Source organism: Ranitomeya variabilis, chromosome 1 (genome assembly GCF_051348905.1).
Source record: "Ranitomeya variabilis isolate aRanVar5 chromosome 1, aRanVar5.hap1, whole genome shotgun sequence".
NCBI classification, from domain to species: Eukaryota; Metazoa; Chordata; class Amphibia; order Anura; family Dendrobatidae; genus Ranitomeya; species Ranitomeya variabilis.
Window position 1 is genome coordinate 121,559,425 of NC_135232.1, and position 17,642 is coordinate 121,577,066.

General features: G+C 41.7%; 1 protein-coding gene across 4 annotated transcripts in view; it reads left to right on the forward strand.

Annotated features, from left to right (window-relative positions):
- Window positions 1–17,642, forward strand: part of XRCC4 (X-ray repair cross complementing 4) — a 422,379-nt gene that overhangs the window by 214,587 nt on the left and 190,150 nt on the right. For all 4 annotated transcript variants that reach the window (XM_077288609.1, XM_077288635.1, XM_077288619.1 and 1 more), the window contains 3 exons: window positions 281–447; window positions 9,332–9,475; window positions 14,922–15,010. In XM_077288609.1, the coding sequence (XP_077144724.1) occupies window positions 281–447; window positions 9,332–9,475; window positions 14,922–15,010 (400 nt within the window). The remainder of the gene's footprint in view (window positions 1–280; window positions 448–9,331; window positions 9,476–14,921; window positions 15,011–17,642) is intronic.

The window sequence follows — 17,642 nt, forward strand, 5'->3', positions numbered from 1 at the left end:
TACAAAGCTTGTCGCCACTCACATCAGTGCTGTCTCCTGTGGGGCTCACAGTCTTCATTTGTCCTTCTCTAAGACCCCACGCTTTGTAATGTAATAATCTATTAGGACCCCAATAATGTAAGGCACCCTGCTGCTGTCAAAAACTTGCCCAATCTATTTGGTTAGCAACTGCAGATGGATGAATATTGTTTTTTTTTTTACCTTTCTTATGCCGTACATATATGATAGGTGCTTTCTCCCCGCTGTCTCCATCCTTCTATCACATTCTTCGTCTTTACAGTTCAAGCTTGGATCGCTCAGACTCCGGAATGCCGCAGACCCTTCTGGAATCATCAAAGAGTTAATTGATTATTGCTTGAGCTGCGCCACAGAATTACATGGTAGAAATGAACATCTGCTGAAGGAAAATGAAAGGCTGCGACAGGACTGGAATGACATGCATGAACAGTAAGAGATGGGCTTTTTTGCATGCACTTTTATGTAGCAACATGCAGAATCTGTTGGTACTGTGTAATCTGCTAGTCACAATTCCCCAAAAAAGGATTACAAATGTCCATTAAAGGTAATTTAATTGTGACTTTCATTATCTAAGTTGAACTGGAAAATTGACGTGGAATCCTCCTGTCACCCCTGTAATGAGCCTTTTGTCACTATTTAGGCAGAAGCCATATTTAAAGACAAAGCCCAATAAAAACAAAATGATAATTTACCCTAGACCAAGAAAATAGTAATAGTACTTGTAAATAGCATAGGGTACGTAGTTAATCCTATTTTAATGAAAAAAAAAGTATTAAAACCTTACCTTGTGTCAGGACAAGATGTACCCATCGGGATGGTCCTAACCTGTCTCTAGTATTAAAACATTACCTTGTGTTAAAGGATTTCAATGATCAAATTAGCTATTGGTTTTTATCTGTGAAATGGCCACAATGTGAAGTGTGAATGTGCGCTTACACTTTCACCTTCTTATAGTCTGTCTCGTTTATAAGCCATATTTATTGTATCATGTTTGGGCACCTTTAGTCAAAATTACCTTTTATTGAGAACAGCTAAGCAAGTTGAAGATAAAATGATCACTAAAAGGCCTAACATTAAAGATGACACATTTCCTTTGTGTTTTAGGCAAAAAAAAAAAATATATATATATATATGTATATATATATATATAATTTTTTTTTACATTTTAAAAATTACAAAAAAGAAAATTGGCTGATGCAAAACTTTGAACACCCTTGGAGATGTGTGTGCTCATATAACTTAGACCAAGGTTTCAGACCTTAACCTTTCCCAACATGTACAGTGCTGCAGGAACTGCATTCCTGCAAACCATCATATACAGTATATATTGCGTGATGATCACGCGGGCTCACGCTGAGCACCGCCACTATCAAATGTGGATATCAGCTCTATATTAGTGCTCCTGAACTCAGGAGAAATTGCACTACAAATTTTGGGGTCCATTTTCTCCTGCTATCCTTGTGAAAATAAAAAAAATTGGGGTTAAAATAACATTTTTGCTCCAAAAAATATTTATTTCCATTTTCACACATCAACGGTGTAAAATTCTGTGAAGCACTTGTGGATTCAAGATGCTCACCACACATGTAGATACATTCCTTGTTGGGTTTATTTTCCAAAATGGGGTCACTTGTAGGTGATTCCCACTGATTAAGCACATCAGGAGCTCCCCAAATGTGGCATGGCATCCGCTAATGATTCCAGCAAATTTTGCATTCAAAAATTCAAATGGTGCTCTTTCCCTTACGAGCCCTGCGGTACGTTCAAACAGTAGTTTTCCCCCACATATGGAGTATCTCTGTGCTCAAGAGAAATTGCGCAACAAATTTTGAGGTCCACTTTCTCCTATTACCCTTGTGAAAATAAAAAAAAAATTGGGGTCTAAAAGAAATTTTTTGTGAGAAAAAGTTAAATGTTAAATTTTTTCTTCCACATTGCTTCAGTTCCTGTGAAGCACCTGAAGGGTTAATAAACTCCTTGGATGTGGTTTTGAGGACATTGAGGGGAGCAGTTTTGAGAATGGTGTCACTTCGGGGTGTTTTCTGTCATAAAGGCCCATCAAAGTCACTTCAAATGAAAAAAATGGTTTTGTAAACTTTGTTGTAAAAATGAGAAATCGCTGGTAAACTTTTAAATTTCTAACGGAAAAAAGTTTAAAAACTTGTGCTCATGTATAGTAGAAGCGCAACTACCTAGCGCGAAACGGCCGTCGTCCCGCCTCACATGTTCTTTCCTCACTAAACTCCCCCGTGCCGTGAAGATGTGTTACCGCATGTCGTAATAAAGAAGATTTGACCACAAACTACGGTGAGTGCTGCGTTCCTTCTTTCATTTGTCAGTACTTGAGACTTTTTTCTAACGCTAGCACCGCCGCTTAGAATACGTCTATGGATTCCTTTTCATTTATATGCACCCTGTAAGATCCTCCGAAGCTGAGTTGTGCCACTTCACTGTTTTCTACTATATTGTTGGTCATGTATAGTAGACATGTGGAAAATATTATTTATTATCTCATTTGTGTGATATAACTCTCAGATTTAAGTGCATTCGAATTAAAACTTTGAAAATTGCTAAATTTCTGCCAAATTTCAGATATTTTCGCAAATAAACACAAGTCGCTTCTAGCTATTGTTACCACTACAATGAAGTACAATGTGTCACAAGAAAACATTCTCAAAATCACTAGGATCCATTGAAGCGTTCCAGAGTTATTACCTTATAAAGTGACATTGGTCAGAAAGGTAACATTTGGCTTGGTCGGGAAGGTGAAAACGGGCAAATCCGAACCCTTGCTTGACTGCAAAAGACGTTCAGAAAGATTTAGCAGACTCTAGAGTGGAGGTACATTGTTCTACTGTACAAGCTTTTGCTTTGGCCCATTTTCTTTTTTGTGATTTTTTTTTTTTAAACTCGTTTATTAAACATAAAAGAAACCACAACAAGGTGCACATGATATTGTAACCAAACTAATACACAAGTATAATTCCAGTCATCTTAATACGCAACTTGTTATACAGCTTCGTTCATAGAAATGTTAGGACATTACAGTACACCCAAGGAACCTATAATAAAACTTTGAACTTTTAAAAACCCATCATCTTGCTGCCAAAAGGAAAAACAGAAACCAAAATCCACTGTAACGAACATATATTTTAAATATTGAAAAGAGGCGGTGACCAATGAAAATTCTGTCATTTAATGTAGGAAAGCTAGGCTATCCATCACGTGACGACATGGTGAGGTACGATGAGTTCCATATATCCCAGATTTTATCAAATTTTCCCATACAACCCCTATTCTGGTATAGTGTGCGTTCGAAAGGTATTACTGAGTTCACCAGATCGACCCATGCTCTGAGTGACGGATTATTGTTCCCCATCCATCTTAAAGCTATTATTTTCCTCGCTAAAAAAAGTGTTTCTCTCAGAAAAATTTGTACATGGTGCCCCCATATCTCATCATCTAGTACTCCGAATAAACATGTTAATGGATCTAAAGGGACAGAAATATGCACTAGAGAGGATAGTAAGGATATCACCTCACTCCAAAAGGATTGAATGATTGGACAGCCCCAGATCATGTGTAGAAAATCCGCCTCCTCTGTATGGCATCTCAAACATTCCGAAGAGCCACTCCTACCCATTTTAAATAGCCGCGACGGGGTTAGATAAGCTTGATGTATTATATATAGCTGGATCATTCTATTGTTAGCCGAGGGGGATACCTTGGATGGGGACTCTAAAACTATTTCCCAGTCCTCATCTTGAAGATCTGGAATTAAAAGCTTCCATTTCCCTTTAACCGGCAATACCTCAGAATCCGCACCCACAGACAACAGATGTGTATATAGCGTGGATATGAGACCTCGGGGCCCCTGTGATTTGAGGATCCCTATTAACGGAAGGGATGATATTATTGACATAGAGCCCATTCTGCGTATATATGATTGTAACGCTGATTTAAGTTGCAAATAACGAAAGAATTGGGATCTTGGAATATCACATTTAACTCGTAGCTGTTCAAAAGACATCAACACACCCTGTTCATATAAATTATTAATGGAAGCAATCCCATGCGAGATCCAAAATTGGGTGGATGGGTGATCTAACAGCTCCCGGAGACACTCATTATTCCATAATGGCATTTCGGCTATAATATTTTCAAAGTGAACGACTTTTTTCCCCTGACGCCAAACCGATCTTGCCAGATCTTGCCAGATCTTGAGTGGTAACAATTTAGGGGTATTGGGTTTGTCTATTTCCAAAAAACCCAGTAAACACTCCGTTTTTGCAGCATGGGCCAGATGACTTTCCGAATTTGGAAGATGACCCCCAGGCATCCACGCACTCAGAGCTCTTAATTGTCCGGCTAAGTAATACAGAAAAAAATTTGGTAACGCTACACCCCCCATCTGTTTGGATCTATGCAGAGTAGATAGCTTAAGTTTAGGTCTAGATTTCCCCCACACAAAAGATGATATTAAGGAATTTAGGTTTGAAAAAAAGGATCTGGGGACAGGAACTGCACTGTGCTGAAGGGAATAGTTGAGCTTCGGAAGTAGTATCATCTTAATCAGATTTATACGGCCAGAGACAGACAATGGCAATTTCTCCCACACCGTAAATTTATATTTAACTAGATCTAATAATGGCAGAATATTAAGTTGTAAATCAAGTTTGCTACATCTAGGTATATTTATTCCTAAATATTTAAAGTGGGACACTACTGGTAATGGTGATAGCTCCTCAAGGTGATCAGCCGGAGCATGGGAGAGGGACATCAAGGAGGACTTATCCCAATTTATATATAATCCGGAGTACCCACTAAATTTATTTATGATGGAAATCACCTGTGGCAGTGTCTCTTCTACATCATCCATAAATACTACCATGTCATCTGCATAAAGGCCAACAGTCTCTACACGGTTAGCTATCTCAATACCTTTAATAGACGGGGTAGATCTCATACGTGTCACTAGTGCTTCGATAGCAAGGGCAAAAAGGGCCGGCGAAAGGGGGCAACCCTGCCGGGTCCCTCTCATTAGGGGGAAAGTATCTGACTGGGAATTATTGATTATTATCCGGGCTTTAGGTTTCATATATATTGCACTGATCCATTTTTGAAATTTGGGGCCGAAACTATATTTCTGCAGACATGCATTTAAAAAGGACCATTCAAGGGAATCAAACGCCTTGGCCGCGTCCAGCGAGGCCAAAGCCCATCTGTTTTCCAATTTTAATGAGCTACATTGTGTTACCGACTGGACCCTCCTAATATTAATAGATGTATTTTTACCAGGCATAAATCCGGTCTGGTCTGGGTGTATTATATCTAATATTACTGTATTCAATCTAGTGGCTAGTATTTTAGTAAAAATTTTATAGTCAACGTTTACCAGTGATATAGGGCGGTATGATCCACATTCCAGGGGGTCCTTACCTTCCTTTTTTAAAACTATAATATTTGCATCATAAAAAGAATCTGGCAAAGAACCTCCTCCCCTCCAAATTCCCTGGAACACCTTCAAAAGACTTGGTGCCAGGTGATCTCGATATTGCCTATATAGTTCTATGGGAAACCCGTCGGGGCCTGGTGCCTTCCCAGAGGCCATGTCCGCTATAGCAGTGTTAATTTCCTCCAAGGTAAAATCTGCGTCTAAAAAAGCTTGTTGTGCAGAGCTCAACACAGGAAATTCAATATCTGACAAGTAACCCAGACAGTCCAACGTATTAAGGTCCCCTTGAGAACGGTATAGCTTTTTATAATATTCCTGAAAGCATTGAAGTATGTCACTCGTGGAGGTCACTATTATACCATCTGATTTCCGGATTTTAAGTATAGTATTTGATGTATTGTGTTGTCGTACCATGAAGGCTAATAGTTTACTTGATTGATTCCCCAGTTCAAAGTAAGTTTGTCGAGTGAAAAAAAGTTTACGTTTGGATTTAGTATCAACATATTGTGCATGCAATCTGTGGGATAACAACCACTCTGCCCTGTTCACACTGGTCTGATTAGCGATATAGGCCTTTTCTGAGTCCCTCAGTCGTTTTTCCATCTCATCATCTTCACGAGAAGTTTTCCTTTTAATGTAGGAGATTGTAGACGTCAGGCAACCTCTCATGAACGCTTTAAGAGCGTCCCAAAATATATTTATATTTTGTGGCTCTGGATCGGATGTTATGAAACAGTCTAGTTGGTCTAGAATTCTATCATTGGGACCAATCAGTTTTAACCAGAATGGATTTAGTTTCCAAACCCTCTCCTGTCTCCTCCGACCAAAGTTAAGTTTAAGGATTACTGGGCTGTGGTCTGAAATACCTCTATTCCCATGTTGTACCTCCTCCACCCAAATTGCCAGATTGCTGGAGCCAAAGATATAATCCAGGCGAGATAAAGTGCGCCGGACCGACGAATGACAGGTGTACTCTTTTTTATCTGGGTATTGTATCCTCCATAAATCCAACCAGCCACTGCCCTCCATGATTGTAGATAAACGAGATCGGCCGAGAGTCACCCCTGGAGCCCCATCTTCAAGTCTGAGTCTGTCAAGGCCCTCATCCATAACCAGATTAAAATCGCCCATGCACACAATATGTGCATCTGGGTAGTTTAAAGTAAAACCCAGTGCCTTTTTTATGTTGGACATATTAGCAGGGGGGGGATTATATATACAAATAATAACATATTCCTTCAAATCAATCCATGCGTGTACAAAAATAAAACGCCCTTCAGTGTCCCTCCGTATCTCTCCGACTTCCCATCTAATATCTTTATGGATTAACAACGAGACCCCTCTAGAGTAGCTCGTATGAAATGTGTGAACAGACCACTGTACCCACGGTTTCTGGACATAACGGGCCGAATCCCTTGTCAAGTGTGTTTCAACCAGAGTGACCACATGTGGGTGATAGCGTTTTATCTGGGAAAATACTTTAACTCTTTTTCGTGGTGATCCCAGGCCTCTCACATTCCAGGTCAACCATGTAAGATTAGATGCCATACTCTCTTAGTCGCATATTATAAACATTGTTACACCAACATATTCCTGATATACAGTGGAGAAACACATCATCTTGGCAGCAATTTTTTGTAGAACAAGCTTGAACAAAACTATAAGATAGAAACAGTGTATAAAAAAACCAAACAGTGTAGGAGTGAAGTCCCATACTCCTATAGACAAGAAAAAACGGGGATATCCTCACTGAAATCAGCGTCCGATATTGTTTATAAATTCGACGCCTTCCTTGGAAGCTCCATTTCGTGATTAATAGCACAAATATTTTAGAATCATTTTGCAGTGGCCGCACCGTGGGTTCGCAGCCATTCAACCGCCTCTTCTGGGTCAGTAAAAAACACAGAGGTACCCTCATAGACCACTCGCAATCTAGCAGGGTATATCATGGAATATATGACATTGCGATCTCTGAGTTGTTTCTTTATATCGATAAAACGTGCCCTTTGTTTCTGAAGCTCCACCGAAAAATCCGGGAAGATTGAAATGGTAGCATTGTGAAATTTAATAGGGCTTTTCTGCCTTGCTAGACGCAGGATAGTGTCTCTATCTTTACCGTTGAGAAGGCGCGCCAAGAGAGGCCTCGGGGGGGCTCCGGGGGGAAGAGGTCTCGTGGGAACCCTGTGGGCTCTCTCCACGGAGAAAGTTGAGGAGAATTCACCCCCCAAGGAGGATTTTAGCCAGTCTTCCAAAAATTCTTCAGGGTGCTGACCCTCAGAACGTTCTGGTAGACCAACAATCCGGATGTTATTTCGTCGTAGTCTATTTTCCAGATCATCTGCTTTCTGTTTCCAAGCATTAATGGAGACAGCCACCTTTGTCAATTTGGCCTCCATGGGGGGAATAACATCCTCCATCTGAGAAACTCTTGTTTCCACCTCCGTAATGCGACCTCCCATACTTTGCATATCATGTCTCAGACGGCCCACCTCAGTATGCACGTCCTCTATCTTTTCTGTAAGAGTAGATCTGGTCAAGGAGATAGCTTGCATTAATTGTTCAGAGGCTCGTTTAAGAGTTAATTCTTCCTGTACCCCCTCCTCATTACTATCTGATGGACGGCCCTTACGTGGCGCTAGTGAGGAACTGTTCCTAAGGTTCCGACCACCATCAGGGGGATCCTCTCTGGCATATTTTTTCAATTTGTCGGCGGTTGCCGAACCCTTTGAATGCTGCATGACTCTTTGAGGTGGAAGGCAATATGGTGGTTGTGAGGGGTCACGAGACAGGCGGGATGCCCCTAATCACAATGGGTCAGGTTATATGCAGCAGTGTCTAATCAGTTGAAATAAGTAAACTTAGTGCACCAGGGGGGAGGAGAAGGGTCGCAGCCCACGGAGACAGCAGCAAGGAGGGGTGCCAAACCCTCCAAATCTTTAGCGCCGACAGAGGGAGATGTCTTCAGACTGGGGGGAAGACCGGGGCCAATATTTCAGGGCACACACCGATAATCCCCACTATATAATTAATGAATGCCAGTAACGGTCACCTCCCCTGAAGCGCTGCCCGGATAATGCTTAGTGCAGCAACTCCTCCTGTCTGAGTGCGCACCTGCAGAATGTCTGCCGCCTCTCTCCAGTACCGCCGATCCACTCCTCCAATCTCCAGTGCCGTCGGACTATGCTGCAGAGCCGCCCAGGTACGCTGAAGTCCCAGCGGTACTGTTAAAAGTTGCGCCGCTCTGTGATCTCCTGGGCGCGCGCTCACAAAGATGGCCGCCGCCTCGCGTGTCCCGCTGCACTCACAGGTTCCCTCGGGTCCCAAGCCGTCCTCCAGCCTTGGAATACCACCCACTGCAACCGCTCACCTCCCGGTGCCTCAGGAGAACCGTAGGTGGTGATTATTTCACTTTTAAAGGGGTTAATGTGCCCGGATAATAGCAGGATATTAGGAGCTCCAGCCAAGTGCGTCTGCTCGCTCCAGCTACATAGCCACGCCCCATCCTTTTTTGTGATTTTTAAAAATGTAAAAGATGAAAATTATATATATTTTATTTGCTTAAAGTACGAAAGAAAATGTCTCATCTTTAACTTTAGACCTTTTAAGTAGTTTCATTTTCAACTTACTTAAAGAGGTTGCCTACTACATTCTATAATGCCCCCACCGATTTAAACCCTGGTTGCACGTGCACAGTAGCATCTCTCAGCGAACAGATAGATGCCACTGCGCAGGCGCCGTCAGCGCCATCTTGATGGAGACAGTTTTTTTTCGCGCAGTAGCGTCTGTTCGCTGAAACTAAAAAGGACTGTAAAAGGTGCACATCCATTTTATTATTATTATTTTTCTTTTTTTGTTTAGGCTTGATAAATTTGTAAGCAGCAAGGAGGAACTGGAGCAAGGTCTTTATACTCGATTTACATTGGTGCTAAATGAAAAGAAGGCAAAGATTAGGAGTCTTAATCAAAAGTTGTCACAGACTGAACAAAAGGTGCCAGAGAAGAGGTATGTGCAGAAATGGGTTGTGGATATTTTTTATCAATTCTTACAAGTGCTGGAGACAGAAAATGTGACCACTAGGGTTGAGCGAAACGGGTCGGCAATTTTCAGAAGTCGCCGACTTTTGGCAAAGTCGGGTTTCATGAAACCCGACCCGACCCCTGTGTGGGGTCGGCCATGAAGTCGGCGATCTTCTGAATCTGGAATCGGAATTCCGATACCGATTCCCGATATGTTTAAGATATCGGGAATTGGTATCGGAATTCAGATTTAAGTGTAAAATAAAGAATTAAAATAAAAAATATCGCTATACTTACCCTCTGACGGGCCCTGGTACTAACCGGGAACCTTCCTTCCTTAGAATCAGCCTTCCAGGACCTTGCGGTGACGTCGCGGTGACGTCGCGGCTTGTGATTGGTCGCGCGGCCGCCCATGTGACCGCTCGTGCAACCAATCACAAGCCGCGACGTCACCGTGAAGTCACCGAAGGTCCTGGAAGGGCTGATTCTTAGGAAGGAAGGCTGCCGGAACGAAGCCGAGGGTGAGTATATTCCTATTAGGTATATACTCACCCTCGGACACGCCCTGCTTCTTTCCGGCAGCCTTCCTTCCTAAGAATCAGCCCTTCCAGGACCTTCGGTGACGTCACGGTGACGTCGCGGCTTGTGATTGGTCGCGCGAGCGGTCACATGGGCGGCCGCGCGACCAATCACAAGCCGCGACGTCACCGCGACGTCACCGCAATGTCCTGAAAGGCTGATTCTAAGGAAGGAAGGTTCCCGGTTAGTACCAGGGCCCGTCAGAGGGTAAGTATAGCGATATTTTTTATTTTAATTCTTTATTTTACACTTAAATATGGATCCCAGGGCCTGAAGGAGAGTTTCCGCTCCTTCAGACCCTGGGAACCATTGGAAACCCAATGCACTGCATTGGGTTTCGAGTTTCGGCCGACCCCGACTTTTTTATAGGATCGGCCGATTTGTGATTTGTGGTTTCGTGAAACCCGACCCGATCCTATAAAAGTAAAGGTCGCTCAACCCTAGTGACCACTTCTGTCTCTCATTATCATCTGGGGACACCAGTCTGCCTAAAGCGCCTGTACACATTGGACCATGTAAGAGCATGACATGATGGCTTTTGAATGAGGTCTTAGGCTATTTTGCTATGTTCACACGTTGCGCTTTTGCTGTTTTTTTTTTCCTGCAGGCAAAACCTGCTCTCTTGGCACTAAAGAAGATGCTTTCAGAAAGCAGGTTTTGCCGCTTTTTTGCTGTGTTTTTTTTTGGTGCAGATTACATATGTAATTTGTCTACAGTACATGCTTAATAAAGTTAGTTTTATTCACCAAAAATGCAGCAGAAATGCAGCAAAAGTGCACAGTTGCGTTTTTTGCAGCGTTTTCACACTTTCTTATTGCTTTCCTATGGTGATCAAATGCTGCAAAAACGCTGACAGAATCAACATACCGCTTATTTGTAACCAAACAAACAGTCTTTCAGTTCAGCCAGGAAAAAAAAGCAAGCGTGTGCATGAGATTTCTGAATTTTCATAGCTTTTCCTGGTACTGTAAAAAGCAGTTTTTAATTTGCATTAAAAAAACCTGCAGCAATACTTGCTGCAAAAATGCAACGTGTGAACAGTGCGGTCGTACCCACCAACATCCACAAGTTCAGCCGTACAGGGGCGTCCCAACTGTCCCCATATAGAGGATGGCAGAGAACTAATGGATCCGGCATGTCCTAATTTTAGACTCTAGGGGCTCGCTCCCACTTGCAATTTAATCTGATGAATACAATCAGATTGGATTCAGATCAATGTTATTCTATCATTGTGTGTTCATCTGTGATTTGTTTTCTAGCTCTGATTGGATCATGATCGGACTGGAAAAAAACTGCAGCATGCTGCGATTGCATCAGGGCTGTGGAGTCGGAGTTAGTGTCCATTTTGGTGAAGTCGGTATAAAATAGACCGACTCCTAAAATATATAATAAATTGGGTACTGTAGTACAATGCAGTATGGGTGCTGTGGGGCACCAGGCCGTCTGTCCTGCTGGTGCATTGCCGCTGTGGCGATGGTCGGCGCACGGCTTCGCTCCATTAGGGTGGTAGGACCCACTACGAGGTTTTGCCGTGACGTGGCAGTGGGCTTCATACAGTCTGATCACAATGTTAACTAAGAACCTCATGTTCAGTTATATATTTTTCTTGCCGAGAGGCATTAGATCATTGTATGATTTTTGGAGGTGCTGTCCTTTCTCTTTTTTGAGCACAATGCGGTATGTGTTGTAATTGTTTTCATAATAATTTGGAAAAGTTATAAAATGTCCTAGAAATGTCTGTTTTGCTTCTGATCTAAGGATCTCGGCTTTTAGTTAAGATGAATCTGTGCTGCCCTTTTTGTTCATGCTAATTAGTGAGGCAGTGATGTGGAATTGGAGTCAGAAGTCAGTGAAATTGGGTAGTCGGAGTTGTTGGTTTTGCTTACTGATTCCACAGCCCTGGATTGCATGTAAAAATCGGATCGCATTCACCAATACAAGTCAGTGGGTGTGAGAAAAAAATCTCACTGCACTCGGAACATGTGAGTGCCATCCAATTTTTACACACCCACGTCCTTGAAAATCCAACATTTCAGCAGCCGTGGACAGTAAAATCACAGTGTGACTCGACATAATAGAATAAATATATACACATATAATGGCTAGATGTAAAGATGTCAGTGACATATATAATTCTTGTACTGCTTTTGTAGCTTACTGTACATGTATTTAATAAATAAATCTCAGAAAACATGGTGTGGGATCCCAGAAATTTTATTAACCAGCAGAGGGAAAGCGGACCACTGGAGCAGATGTTTATAGCTTAGAAGGGAGTAATACCCATGGCGCTTCCCAGGCTATTAATATCAGCTCACAGCTGTATACTTAGCCTTTACTGGTTATAAAAATGGAGGAGCCCCTCAAAAAAATTACATAGGGTCCCCCTATAATTAATAACCAGCAATGGCTAGGCAGACAGCTACAGGCTGATATTAATATTCTAGTAAGGGGCCATGGATATTGGCCCCATCCCAGACTAAGAACATCTGCTCTCAGCAGTCCCAGAAATGGTGCATCCACAAGATGCGCCAGTTCTGGCACTTAGCCTCACTCTTCCCACTTGCCCTGATGCAGTGGTAAGTAGGTTGAAAGTATTGGGGTTGATGTCACCTCTGTATTGTCAGGTGACATCAATTGCAGAGGTTAGTAATGGAGAGGCGTCTATAAGACACCCCCATTACTAACCCCATAGTAAAATTGTAAAAAAAAAAGTAATACCGAGAATAAAGTTCTTTTTTTGAAATAATAATAATGACATATACTACTTTAATGAACCTAAGTTTACCAAAAACACGTATACTCACCACATATCCAAATCCACTGAAGCCAATGTCTCCTGTAAAAAAAATTAAAATAATTAACAACCATATTCCTCACTTGGCCACCGAGGAGTTAATAACCCAATTGTCCCGCAACATGTCTAGCTCTGCAATATCTAGATGGCAGGCTTCATTGCATGATGTGACTATACAGCCTGCCATTCAGCAAAGACACTGAGCTGCGCCTGCTTGATCAGCTCTGTGCCTCGTGGTGAACTCCTTTGACCTTACTGGCGTCATCGCGAGCCATAGGAAAAGATACAATGGAGCTCGTACTGACGTCATTGACTTGGCTCTGAACTTCGATGATCTTTCTGACGTCACCAGAAGCGTCGGAATTTTCTCATGCTCACAGTGACATCATTGAGGTGAAAGGAGTTTGTGTTGAGTTCGACGTCACCACGAAGCACTGAGCTGAGTAAGCACACGCAGCTCAGTATCTCTGCTGGATGGCAGGCTGTATAGTCGCATCATGCAACAATGCAGCCTGCCATCTATATATAGAAGAGCTTGACGTGTCGCTGAACAATTGGATTATTATCTTCTAGACTGACAGCTGAGGAATGTGGTTGTTTATTATTTTAATTATTTTACAGGGGATATTTGCTTCAGTGGATTGGGCATGAGGTAAAGGTACCTTCACACTCAGCAACTTTACAACGAGAACGACAACGATCCGTGACGTTGCAGCGTCCTGGTTAGCGATCTCGTTGTGTTTAACACGCAGCAGCGATCTGGATCCCGCTGTGATATCACTGGTCGGAGCTAGAAGTCCAGAACTTTATTTGGTCCTCAGGTTGGCGTGTATCGTCGTGTTTGACAGCAAAAACAACGATGCCAGCAATGTTTTACATGAAGCTAACGACCTGTGAGAACGATAAGTGAGTCACCGTTACGTCACAGGATCGCTCCTGCATCGTTCTGGAGCTGCTGTGTTTGACGTCTCTACAGCGACCTAAACAGCGACGCTCCAGCGATCGGCTCGTTGTCTATATCGCTGCAGCGTCTCTGAGTGTGACGGTACCTTTAGTGTTTTTGGTTAATTAAGAGTCAATAAAGGAGTCTGTGTCTTTTATTCAAATAAAGGACTTTCTTTATTCTGCGTGTTAATTTGGCTGTGGAGTTAGTAATGGGGGCGTCTTATACAATACAAAGGTGACATCGACTTCAATACTATCACCCTCTTGCCATCGCACCAGGGCAAATGGGAAGAGCGAAGCTACATGCCAGATTTGGCGCATCTTATATATTTGCTATTTCTGGGGTGACAGAGCTGATATTTTTAGTCTGGGACGGGTCCAATATCGATGGCCCCTTCCTAGGCTATTACTATCAGCCTGCAGCTGTCTGCCTAGCCTTTGCTGGTTTTTAGTTATAGGGGGACCCTATGCATTTTTTTGAGGGTCCCCCATTTTAATAACCAGTAAAGGCAAAATATACAGCTGTGAGCTGATATTAATAGCCTGGGAAGCTCCATGGGTATTACCCCCTTCACAGGCTATAAACATCTGCCTCCAGCTGACCGTTTTACATCTGGGAATTGCTCTATGTAAAAGATCATGTTAAAATTGCATTGCAATCGGATTGCATTCTCATGGAAATTGGATGTAAATCGGATGGATGCTCAGTGTTGAAAATCTGATTGTATTCGCTTTCATGACACTTGTCCGACTTTTCAGGAACAAAATCGGAGCGATTTTAAAACCGTTAGTGGGACCCAGGCCTCAGAGTTAAGCTCCGCCAGAGATATATGGCAGCTGCTCCGTCATAGAGAGCAGAAGAGCCCTCGGCAGCTGAGCGCTTCTGTGTATGGGAGGGTTGAAGTAGACAGTTGTTGCCTGAACCATCAACCAAACTAAAGATCAGCCAACAGTTATCTATGGTGTACAATGGTTTAAGTACATACATAGAGCTGTAGATCCTCATGATTGATTTTTGTTTGTTGTAATAGAGATCACTTCAGCAAGCCATTCACTAATATAAAAAAGTTACTTAATAGATGGATCTCAACCATTTTTTCTCTTTGTTCCACAGTACCAGCTCCCTTCCATTTGATACTCTCCCAATTGCGGACTATAATGGTTCAACGGATGAGGAAAGCTCCGATGTTAAAGAGCAGACTGGTATGAGAAAAGTGGAATTAGCAAATTTCCAAAGTTATAATATCCAAAATGCACTTTAACCCCTTAGTGACGGGGCAAAAATTTTAATATCTGACCAGTGTCACTTTATGTAGCAATAACTCTGGAGCACTTCAACATATCCCATTGATTTTGAGATTGTTTTTTCGTGACACATTGTAATTTATGATATAATGGTACATTTATGTTGATATTTTCTGCATTAATTTATAACAAATATCAAATTTTACAAAAAAATTTAAAAATTGGCATTTTTCAAACTTTGAATGATTATACCTTTAATCCAGATAATAAATGAATAAATAACATTTCCCTCATGTCTACTTTACATCAGCACCATTTGTAAAATGTTGGGGTTTTTTGTTTGCATTTTAAAATGAATAAAAAACATAGCAGTAAATTTTCTTAGGCGCTGAGCCCACATCTTTCCCGGCACATATCAGCTGTTTTGAACAGCTTACATGTGCCTCTAACAGCCACGGGTGGAATCTATGACAGCGGCATTTAACTTGCGCTTCCGTCAAGCGCGCCGGAAATCCCGCCCATCGGTGACCCGTCACATGATTGCGGGTCACCGATGGGTTGGCACAGCAACCAGAGATCTCCAGCAGACCTCTATAGTTGTCATAGCCAGATTGCTATGCACGCCGTCTGGTGGTCGGCGCTCATAGCAAGTTAGCATTTCTGCTACATACAGGCGATCTGATCATCGCCTGCATGTAGCAGAGCTCCTTGGACAACTGCAGCTTCTAGTCTCCCATACAGACTATTTAAGCATGGAAAGTGTAGAAAAAAGGTTTTAAAAATATTAAAAAAATAAAAAATATATAAAAGTTGAAATTGCCCCCCTTTCGTCCCATTCAAAAGAAAACAATAAAGTAAATCAAACATACACATATTTGGTATCCCCCGATCTATCAAGTTATAAAAAGATCTAATACGATCCGTAAAAGGTGTAGCGAAATAAAAAGTAAAAACCCCAGAATTAAATTTTTTTTGTTCGCTGCAACATTGCATTAAAGTGCAATAACGGGCAATCAAAAGGTCGTGTGCACCCCAAATGGTATCAATCAAAACGTCAGCTCAACACGCAAAAAATAAGCCTTCACCCGGCCCCAGATCATGAAAAATTGAGACGCTACGGGTCTTGGAAAATGCCGCAATTTATTTATTTTTTTTTACAAAATTTGGATTTTTTTTTCACCTCTTAAATAAAAAAGAACCTTGACATCTTTGGTGTCTATGAACTTGTAATGACCTGGAGAATCATAATGGAAGGTCAGTTTTAGCATTTGGTGAACATGGTAAAAAAAATCAAAAAGAGAGTTGTGGAATTGCACTTTTTTTGCATTTTCACCACACTTGAAAATTTGTTTCCGTTTTTTAGTACACGATATGGTAAAAACCAATGGTGTCGTTCAAAAATACAACTCGTCCCGCAAAAAATAAGCCCCCACATGGCCATATTGACAGAAAAATAAAAAAGTTATGGCTCTGGGAAGGAGGGGAGCGAAAAACAAACGCAAAAATGAAAAAAGGGCTCCATCATGAAGGGGTACCTCAACGTATTCAAAATTGCTTTCAGGTAGTTTATCAATCCTTCACTTGCTTTTCAGGATTTAATGCAAAGTGGCATAGCGGGAATGAAGAAATGTATTTTTACAATCAAAATATTGATATTGTCTGAACAGGCCACTATTGCCAGCAGACTCTAAGGCCGATAGCAAACATCAGGATCACACGATCAAGATCTCAGGGTGCTGATGGGATTAAAGAGAGAGCCCCCACACTCTGTTAACCATTTATAGTCACTATTGACTGCAGCATTTAAGGGGTTAAACAACCATTTTCAGTACCAACACTGATCGTGGCTAATGCAGCAAATTGTCAGCTATAGTGTACAGCCGACAGCTGCTGGATTGTCACCTCTAAGGGGATGCTATTCTCTTATATCTCAGGTCAGTTAAAATACATACTGGCAGTCATTAAGGGGTTAATATGAAGAATAGGATGCCAATTATGTTAATATAATATTGCCATTAAGTACCAGTAATTTATTCCTTTTTTTTTTCCATGAACTATTTTTTTTAATATTTTGCCATCGACATACTTGTTCGAAAGCTTTTGCTTTTTTTTATATATGCAAATTGCCTCTTCATGAAAAAGAGGTCTTAAACTCTATAGCGCCACCTGTTGGAAGTAGCGATTCTACAAGTCACAATCAACCCTTTAACGAGTCGTGCAATATGACTTAGGATAAAAGCCAAATCAGTATCTCAATCCGCAGACACGGTGTTTCGGGCTGTTGGCCCTCGTCAGTGCGAAGCATGAGAACTGATTTGGCTAGGTGAGAGGCTCTGGACTGGGGTCTAAGGGGTAGCGTTTCTCCTTATGGAGAGTGACATACCAGCTGGCTTGTCAAGGTAAGTAGGCTTATTCGCCGTGCAATGCTCCTCTGGGAAATTAAATATGCAAATTGCCTCTTTTGCTTTTTTTTGTAAGATATTGCAAGTGGGATGAAACAGTGCAAAAAACTGTAAGTTTGGGTTTTGATTTTATATTGTTCATTATGTGATAAAAATGACCTGTAAAAACTTATATACGGTAGGTTTTA